The following is a 10,056-nucleotide window of genomic DNA, read 5'->3' as shown; positions in this document are numbered from 1 at the left end:
CCCCGCCCAGCCCGGGCGTGCCGGCCCCGCCTCGTGGCCCCTGCCCCTCCGCAGCCAGCCCTGTGTTGGCAGCATGGTGTGCGTGTCAGCTTCCCGGTTTCGCAGAGCCCCAGGACCTGCCTGGGCTCCGGCCAGCCTGGGCGTGTTCAGGAACGTCCCCCTGTCCCCTTCCCTTTCAAAGCTACCTGGAGAGTGGGGGCGCGAACCCCCGGATGGGAAACGGGGAGCAACTTTATGAAGCAGGCGGCCCTCTGGAGTGGACTCTAGCGTTCTTCCTCAAACGTGCTGTGGTTTTGTGGCCCCTCCCTCACATTTTTGTTTGATTTTCTTCCTGGCTGTCGCCTGCCCGTTGTAGAGCCTTGTAACGTTTGCTTAGTACATTCAATAAGTAAGTAGATAAGGCCTCTTTGGCGGAGCGCTCGTCTTGCCCGCTCCTCACTGTAAAATGGACATTTCCCTTTCAGTTCCAGTTAATACACGAGGGACTCGTGCCAAGGAGGTGATTTTCAGAAAGCCACACCTGAAGCTACTTGCGTTTAGAATCCAGACGGAAAGGCAGATGCCGTGCGAATAAACTCATGCAGCAGACTTGATCGGGGTATATGTGATGTTGCGTAGGTGTTATTTTTAAGTCATTTCTGACTGATGAGGTACAGCGTAGAGTGCTTTCATATAAGGTACACAGCTTGAATTTCATACAGGTTTGCCGTCATCTGCCTTGCTGAGATGATTCTGTCGGAGGCGTATGAACAGCTAGGAAGAGTTCTGTGTTCTCACATCATAGCTATGATAGGTGTGAACAAGAAAGCTGTGAATATGCTTGAGACCGTCATCTCAGGAAGAAGTCAAACCTGCAAAAAAAAATTGTGTTCTGGAGAGTAAGAAGCTTCTGGATATAATTGAAAAGCATCTTGAATTTCTTTGCTGCTGCCTGAATGTTTTCTTGTATTACAGTGAAAATCATGAGATAAAATTATAATTCACTGATTACTTAAAGCGAAAGGACCCCCAAATAACCAAACCCTTTTCTATTCTTCTTTGCAAAGGTTGGTCTCCTTTGACCCAGACATCTTGATTTTTCCTGTAGTAGAAGAAATTGGACTAGGGGGCTCCTAATTGAGCGTGCTTTCACTTATCAGGAGTGTGTAGGGTTTGATTTGATTTTCTGGAATACGCTTCATTTCTTTTAACGTGACTGATATTTTCTGAGGTCCCATCTTGGTCAAGGAAGGTAGAAATCATTTCATACAAAAATTCTGACCTGTATCTAGTTATACAGATCAATGCCTTATTGTTGTCATTGGAGTTTTGTAGGTCAAACTGCTTTATTTGCTGGCTTCTCCTTTGGTCTTTAGGTAGAATAAGCTAGAACAGGATTCAAGAGTACAATTTAGATCAGCTCCTTAAGCTTAGTTCAGAGTGTTTTAAAAATATTTGTAGGTGGTTCATCAACAATACACCAATATAATAAAAATCACTTTGGAGTCATTATCTCAGAATTCAAAAGTTGAATTTTCTGTTTTAGTTTCTGTGAAATTTCTCTGAAGATAATAGAAATACTACTTTCAGTTGGACTTTATTATAGAGAACAGCTATATTCTGGGTTATGGTTGCCATACCTGTTACATGAGTATATGACTTAGAATAACTAGTTGGCTCTTAGTGTACGATGAACATCTTTTTTTTTTTTTGAGTTGGAGTCTCACTCTGTTGCCCAGACTGGAGTACAGTGGATGCTCCCGGCCACCGCAGCCTCGACCTGCTGGGCTCCGGCGATTCTTCCGCCTCCGCCTTCCGAGTAGCCGGAATTACAGGCATGCGCTACCACGCCTGGCTGATTTCTTTGATTTTATTGTAGAGCTGAGGTCTCGCTGCCCAGGCGGTCTCGAACCCGTGGGCTCAGGCGATCCACTCACCTCAGCCTCCCAAAGGCGCGGGATTACAGGCTGAGCCACCGAGCCCGGCTGCGATGAACATCTTAAACAAATAAAGACTTTTACAAAGCTGTATCTCTAAACTTGAGTTGGAAGATTACTGAAGCACAATAGCCTTCCCTGACTTCCTTCAACCCAGGGTTAAACAGAAGATGTCACTGGAAGCAAATTTTCAACCTTTTTTTATTTTTAAACACGATGACTTTTCGAAATGTCAAGTAAGCAGTAACTTGGCTTTTTGGTGTACTGGCTACCCTAGTGTGAGCCACAGAGTAGGCACTCTGGTACTTTAATTCATGAATGTTTTCTCTAACGTAGGGCTGTCTAAGGCCGGCTCAGTGGCTCAGTCTGTCATCGCAGCACTTTGGGAGGCCGAGGTGAGTGGATTGCCTGAGCCTGCATGTCTGAGACCAGCCCAGGCAGCTTGCCTAGACCTCGTCTCTACAATAAATAAGTAAAAAGTTAGCGGGGCATGGTAGCATGCGCCTGTAGTTCTGGCTACTTGGAAGGCTGAGGCGGAAGGCTCCCAGAGCCCAGCAGGTTGATGCTGGGGTGGCCACGAGAGTGCACTGCACTCTAGCCTAGGTGACAGAGTGAGATTCCAACTCCAAAAATAAATAAATAAATAAATAAATAACGTTGGACCGTCTAAACCATTCTTATTTTGTATGCAAAACAGTGTATAAGGAAAATTGTTGGAATGCACATTGTATTCTTAGATTTTATTAGTACAGTTAGTTCCTTAAACTTAAGAATAAGCTACAACTGAATTACAATTTAACTCTTTCTTTCTGGACAGCATAACACCATTTTAGTAGGTGCATTTCGATAGAATGTATGGCCTTTGTGTTTAGGTGTTATGGCAATACAAAGGAAAAACACGTTCACGTTTTTATTCTCAAAATGCAGAGAATACATGAAGTTCCTCATGAGATGATCATATGCCCAAATTAAATTATAAAGTACTTGTGAAACTATTGAGATTTATTGATTTATCTTCTGTCGTCCACTGCATAATTCTTTTTTCCCTGTCTGCTTTCAGTAAGAAGACTGTTAGGATGCCCTTGGTAACACGGAGGCTGAGAGATCCTGATATAAATCCTTGCTTGTCGGTAGGGTGATATGCTATTAATTTTCATGAATGTTAACTTGGAAAATAGGCTCCTTTTAATTTTGTGGGCATCTATTTGCTGCAGTTATTGAATAAAGTTATTTCTGTGCAAAAAATATTACTGGCTAGCATATCCTATTTCGCTAGAGCATTTTTAGATATTCATAACTTAACTAACAAAGATTTTTCTTTAGTTTTCCTAATTTGTATAATATGCAAGTGCTTAGTTGTCACTGTATATCTAAACAGGCATTTGTAGCACTGAGGAAAACCCTAGCTTCAAACATGGAAAATTGGAAGGCGTGATGTTTTAAAACTGTTGCTGAAATTTATTTAATTAGCAATAATCTCATCATGTCCTTGAGACAACCAGGCTGAGAATAATGGGCTGATAATAGAAATAATCTATTTAAAACCTAAATATTTTCACAATGGTATCTTATAAACAATTTGTTTTGTTTTAATAAGAAGCTTTTATTGTCATTTATTTGGTATGATTTCAATACTTGTGGTTCTGCCACTCTTAAGTAGTATAGTCATTATACTGATACTATGAAAATTGTACTCCCTGATCCAGTATGCTTTTACCAAATATATAAATTCATTAAATATCTGGTATAGAAATTTAGCTTTGTTCTGTGTATTAGACTGGTTTTCAACAGCTTTATTAAGCAAATCTGTTTAGATAGGACATGTTTTCTTAGATCTGTGAAGCAAATTATCTACCCATTTGGTTAAAGCTTTTCTTTAGATGATTTCTTAGAATTATACTTTTCACTTTGAAGTTTGTTATCCATCTACTTCTAGTTCAGTCAGCTTAAATTTAATCTCCAAGTGGCACCGACTACCCTTTGAACTCATAGCCCTATGTTGCTCATTTTGGTTTTGAAGTGATATTAATGATATCTATTAAAATTGCTTACATAATTTTTTTACTTGCGTAATAGAGTGAATGATAGCCAAAACACATTGAGATGAATGGTGTTAATTTAGGTTGCCTTGATGTAGACCAGTTATTAGCAATTTACTTGGAATCGTGAGACCAGCATTATGATTAAACATTCACGTCAAAGTGAGAATTTGGAAAAGCAGGAGTGCTGTACAGTGAGTTGGGAGACTAGCTATTGATTCTAGCTGCACTGCAGTGATTTTGAGCATATTGTACCTTGCCTCCTTTTCTTGTTAGATGGTACTGGTTTACCTGATCACATTTGATTGGCTGTGGTCACAATTTGGTTCAAATTTCAGTGATCAGATATTCAGAAAACAGCCCAGACTATGAAAAAGAGGATGTCAGCCTGAACAGGGTGAGTGCTAGAATAGTTGGCAAGATCATTTAGCTTTTGTTAGTGTCTGCACATTAAAATGAACAAAAATGAGCTATTTCACATTATTTGTTTTGGGGGAAAGCAGCTTCAGTATTTTTATTTGTTTTAAATCACATTCCACCTTTTAAATGATGCCTCTCTTACATATTTAAGGAATCTGATGCTTCCACCAGATGTATGGATGAAAATAACTATGACAGGGAAAGGTGTTCCACTCACTTCTTGAAGTACAAAAATTGTCGGAGATTCTGGGTAAGCCTGGCCTGCTTAGCTTTGTGTTAAAACCCGTTGCTTAGCTTGAAACTGAAGCCTAAAACTAGTCAGTTTCCAAAATCCTTTCCCAGTGATGACTGTAGGGAAACTTAACTTTTCACCTTTATCCTCTGTGTGCTATTTTAGCTCTAAAGGATTCTTGAGAACATCTCTTAGCCTTATCTTACTGTAAGCTGTAAGAATGCAGTTTTAATATATGTGGTCTTCCTAAGCATATAAGTATCTGCAGCCCCAAAATAATAGCCTTGTTATAAATTTAGTTTTCTGAGAGATGTACAGAGTTTTATAACTTCCTCTGCCATAACACATCAAGTTAGGCTTCCATTTCTATCCTTTTCTCTCCTACTACTAAAATGGTTCTATTTTTCTCAAGACATTGGTATGTAATTTCTGTTTCCTTGAGCACTGAGTCTAGCTATTTCCTTTCCCTTTGCTAAAAGCACTGTTGGTTTTATTTTGTAATTATTCAGTAGTCCTTCTTGGTGGACCATGTATACTTCTATGTTTTGTACTTACAAAGTATATCCTCCTTCCAGTTGCTGTTAATGGTATTACTCACTATTTTTCCTATGGCAATAACCACTTCCATTTAATTGTTAATAGTTTGAAAACATTTATCTGGAGTCCTATAATTAGGTTTTGGTTTATTTTTAACTTGATTTTTATCATTTCCTTTTTAATGAAGTAGTAGCAAATTACTGGCAAATGATTAGCATCTAATACATGTCTGATTTTGGTTTCTTTTTTTTTTTCATACCTGTGCACAGAATTCTGTCATGCTCCAGAGAAGACAGAATGGAGTGAAACCATTTATGCCTACAGCAGCAGAAAGAGATGAAATCTTGGGAGCACTGGGAAAGATGCCCTATTGAATGTTTGCATTATAATTGTTTTTATAACATAGACGCATATGAATATTTAAAATAAATGATTGCTATAATCTTGAAGACTTTATAGACCTCACTCAGACAGACTTCAAGTTCTAAAGGAGAGACAGAGTTAAGTCAGTCTGTGTCCTTTGTGCCTGCTCTCAGTGCTGTGATGATGGTATGTTGCTGCTGACTGTGCCGCTGCACTGAGTTTGTGTGACTTCCTAGAGGTAAGGAAATGTTAGGTGAGGCTATATGAGGTTTTACACTGGGTTTTGAAAGACGAATATGTTGTGATCAAGTAAAGACTGAATGGGGCTGAAGTGAAGGCGTGTTTCCAAGGAAAGAAAATGATGTGGGAACAGCATAGTAGAAGGAAAGCTTGAAGTAGCCTGTGGGCTGCTAGACCTAAAATTTCAGAGGGGTGAAGGAGGTGGGGAAAGACTGGGCAGGTAAGTTGAAGGTAAGGGCTGTGTGGTGGGCCTCAAATCCCAGGCTCATTCCTCATATCTGTCCTTACTTCAATCACTTGTCTTTGTTTAAATTCGCTTAGTACCTTCCCTGGAGGAAAACAGATTGATCTAAATAAATGGCATGAAAAATAACTGGTTTTCTTTTTTTAAGAAAAGACTCAGTTACAGGATTCTGTGGCTGATATCCATAAATATTGTAAAGTCTTCTGAAGCTATAGCATCAATTCTTGAACCACAGTGGGAAAAAGAGAAACCGATTCCCTTAGAAGTAGAAATTCTGTTAGCAGGATGAGATGGGCATGGAAGGGTGCGGGGGCTCGTTGGGTGAACACCACCCTGGGATAAGACTAGAGTGTAACTTCCCTTTTGATATAAAAACAATAATATTCTTCAGTATGGTCACAGGATTGTGTAGCAGTTCACCTTATGCCCACTGCTTTTTAAAATCCAGTTTGTTTCATTTACAGAATAGTTTTAGAAAGACATACTTAATGAAATGTAATGTGTCCTTGAAAGCAAGTACTGTATCTCTTCGTCTGGTCCTGGATCAAGAGCCTTGGTTTAATGGCTGCTGACAATGAACTGTCCATCTGAGTCCAAAACTCAGCTCGGAAGTTTTAAAGCCATATGACTTTGATTGTTAAATGTGTTTCTATTTGAATACAAAATGGATTGTTGTAAAAATGCTTTTGATTTATATTGATTGCTATAAAAATGACGGACTAAAATAGGACTTGAAAAGAATTAATACATACTTGTGAGAAGCTTGTCAGTACTTTTAAGCATGCTTGTTAAATGGCTTGGAATTTAAATGTCACCTCTTTGAATGGACATCAGTCTCAACATTCATCCTGTAGCTAGTTATCTTGACATAGCCATCTTAATATTTTTATTTATTTTCAACACTTTTGCTTTATTGCTACACACTTCACATACAGACATGGATAGCCACCTTACCACTAGCCCTTCTGCTTGCTGGGCCTCTGGATTGAGCTTAACTTAGGTTCAAGGTCTGCAGCCGGCTCCCTACAGTAGGGAGCTGTAGGTCTAAAGATTCAGAAAAAATGTTTAAATGCTTAGGCTCAAGGAGGTGGAGGTCAGGCCAAGGCTGGATCTGGGAATGGGGCTGACCTGTAGGTTTCAAGTGACTGCCAGAGCCTGACTCCTAGCACTGTGGCACATGGAACCCACACAAAGAGACAGTTGGGCTACTCACTTGACCCCCTGAAAGACTTTCGCATATACCATATATATCATCTATTTAAAATGTGCAATTCTGTGGTCCTTTGTATATTTACAAAGTTGTGAAGCAGTCACTGTGATTAATTTTAGAGCATAATCATTATCCCAAACAAATCTGTGCCCATTAACACTCCCCATTTTTATTATTATTGTTATTTTGGAAACAAGGTCTCACTCTGTTGCCTAGGCTGGAGCACAGTGGTGCAATCAAAGCTCACTGCAGCCTCAAACTCCTGGGTCAATTGATCCTTCCACCTAAGCCTCCCAAGTAGCTGGAATTAAGGTACAAGTCCCTGCACCTGGCTCCCATTTTCTCCAAATGCCAACCTCCACCACTTAGAAAACCACTAATTTACTTTGTTTCTCTAACATTGCCCATTATGGACATTTATATAAATAAAATCATAATATGTGGTCTTTTGTGACTGGCTTCTTTCACTTAGCCTGTTTTCTAGGTTCAATTATATTGTTGCACGGATCAGTACTTTATTCCTTTTTGCTGAATAGCATTCCATTAAATGGATATGGCACATTTTATTTATCCATGAATCAGTTGATGAGCCTTTGGGTTTTTACTTTTTGGCTATTATGTGTCATGCTGTTTCTTGAATAGTTTGTGCAAATTCTTATGTGGACATTGATTTCTCTTTGGATATATACTCAGGAGATAAAATGCCGGGTCACACAGTAACTATGTTTAACCTTTTGGAGAACAAAATGTTTTCTAAAGTGCTGCACTGTTTTACAATCCCACCAGCAGTGTATAAGAGTTTCAGTATCTCCACATCCTCATTAACACCTGCCTTTGCTCACAGCCATCCTAGTGGATATGAACTGGTATTTCCTTATGGCCTTGGTTTGCATTTCCCTGATGGAAATGTGTGTTGGCTGTTTGTGTATTCTTTTTGGAGAAATGTTTGTTCAGGGTCTTTGCCCATTTTGTGATTGGATTGTCTTAATTATTGAGTTGTAAGAGTTCTTTATATATGCTAGATAGAAGTCCCTTCTCAGATAAGTGGTTTGCAGATATTTTCTCCCATTTTAGGTTTTGTTTTCGCTGTATGGTGTACTTTGCACAAAAGTTCTTAAGTTTGATGAAGTCAGTTTTTTGTTTTGTTGCTCTTGGTGTCATATCTACAAATGCATCATCTAATCTAAGGTCACAAAGATTTTTGTTGTTTCGCTCACAAAGTTTTTTGAGTTTTAGTTGTTTACATAGCAAAAAAAAAATTAGTTCTTTAGAGAAGAGGGTTAACAGTTAAAGAAGGAAGAAAATTAGCTTATATACAGTTAAGGGCGAAACAAAGTCTCTTATGTATTTAAAATTTTTTTTTAATAATTTATTTTTTCATAAAAATTGTTCACAACCAGAACTGAAGCAAGATATTATCAGCCTTATTGTTGTCAGAGTTTAATTTACTTTCCCTAATTTACACAGTCAACAGTATATAGAGCCAGAATTCAATCTATGACTTTGTCCTCCAAGATATTTAGTCTATCCCAAACTGTATCTTTTGACAAATAGTAGCCAAAACGTAAATGCATGCATGCGCACACTACCAAAAACATGTCCCTACGCAGGTCTGTATTCTGATTATCGAGGGCATGTTTTTCCATTTGACACTATTCTAATGGTAATTTCATTCAGTCTTAGGGAATTAAAAATATATCATCTTTAGTCTCTAACCTTTCTTGGGAACTCCAGACGACTAAATCTTAACCTCATTTGGATATCTTATAATCATTTTAAACCTAACGTGTACAAAAATTTCTGATCTTCTGTTCAGAAATCTGTTCTATTCTATCTTCCTTATTTTAGTAAATCCTCTATTTTTCTAGTCACTAAGACAAAAACTGTAGAGCCCTCCTTGACACTTCTCTCTCTCATTGAATATCCAATTTATTACTAATTTCTGTTGGCTTTATCTTCCAAACACAAGGGGGACCAAAAAAACCCCAGAATTATTTTTCGGAGGGCAGGCCCCTTGTAGTACAGACATCCCCCACTGGGTAAGTGTTCCCGGAACCCATCAACATCAACGTATTAGCAGTTGTGAGAGGCTGTTTCCGCGTCAGTGAATTTTGGGGGTAGATTCAACGTGTTTGCCTATTCTCTGATGGGGGATTTTGAGTGCACCTACCCACACTGTGTTGAGAGTTCAGCAGTTTTGGACCCCAAGCAGCATGACTCCACACCCACCCTATACACCTGGTCTCGCCCTGAGCAACTTTTTTTTTATTCCCCCAGATGAAAAAAGTCCGTTTTGCCGATGTGGAAGAGGTGAAACAAAAAGTGGCAGAAGCATTAAAAGACATCAAAATTGATGAGTTCAAAACCTGTTTTGAGCAGTGGAGAAAGGGTCTCGATAGCTGTATTGCATCAAACAGTACTTTGAAGGTGATTGAACTTTAAGCATGTAAGAATACACAATTTTTTTAATCCATCCAGATTTTTGGGGGGTTCCCCCTTATCCACAGTCCAACCACTTTTCATCACCTCCCTCCTATCATTCTGGTCCAAGCCTCTTTGTTCTCAACCAGATTATTAAAATAGCTTCCCGAGTAATGTTTCTGTATTGATTTATCTCTGGTATATTCTTAGCCATCAAAGTAATTCTAAGACAAGACAACTTTTTTTGGCTTTTTTTTGCAGTAAAGCCTTACAATGAATCATGATAAAGCTATTAGTGGCAATACATTCTGATTCTCTTTAATCTCTCTCTGACTTCTATTCCACAAGGTCAGAAAGACTTAAATCTGTTTTCTTCTAAGAGTTTTATGGTTTCACTCTTACACTTAGCTAGGTGTTTGATTTGGTTTAACTTT

The 10,056-nt window shown here is 38.8% G+C and overlaps 1 protein-coding gene across 5 annotated transcripts; it reads left to right on the top strand.

Annotated features, from left to right (window-relative positions):
* Window positions 1-468: 468 nt before the first annotated feature.
* Window positions 469-6,120, top strand: CHCHD7 (coiled-coil-helix-coiled-coil-helix domain containing 7). 5 transcript variants are annotated; one of them, XM_021713034.1, is made up of 4 exons: window positions 469-598; window positions 2,977-3,046; window positions 4,527-4,625; window positions 5,414-6,120. In XM_021713034.1, exons 2-4 carry the CDS (start codon window positions 2,993-2,995, stop codon window positions 5,516-5,518), a joined length of 258 nt encoding a protein of 85 aa, XP_021568709.1. In that variant the 5' UTR covers window positions 469-598; window positions 2,977-2,992; the 3' UTR covers window positions 5,519-6,120. The 5 variants fall into 5 exon arrangements, with proteins under 5 accessions (XP_021568709.1, XP_021568708.1, XP_008057507.1 ...); XM_021713033.1 differs by having other exon boundaries at window positions 469-618; XM_008059316.2 differs by having other exon boundaries at window positions 560-614.
* Window positions 6,121-10,056: the final 3,936 nt, after the last annotated feature.

Source organism: Carlito syrichta, unplaced genomic scaffold (genome assembly GCF_000164805.1).
Source record: "Carlito syrichta isolate Samal-C Ts95f unplaced genomic scaffold, Tarsius_syrichta-2.0.1 Scaffold303992, whole genome shotgun sequence".
Lineage (NCBI taxonomy): Eukaryota > Metazoa > Chordata > Mammalia > Primates > Tarsiidae > Carlito > Carlito syrichta.
Note: the sequence above shows the minus strand (reverse complement) of the source record. Positions and strands in the feature narration are given on the sequence as shown.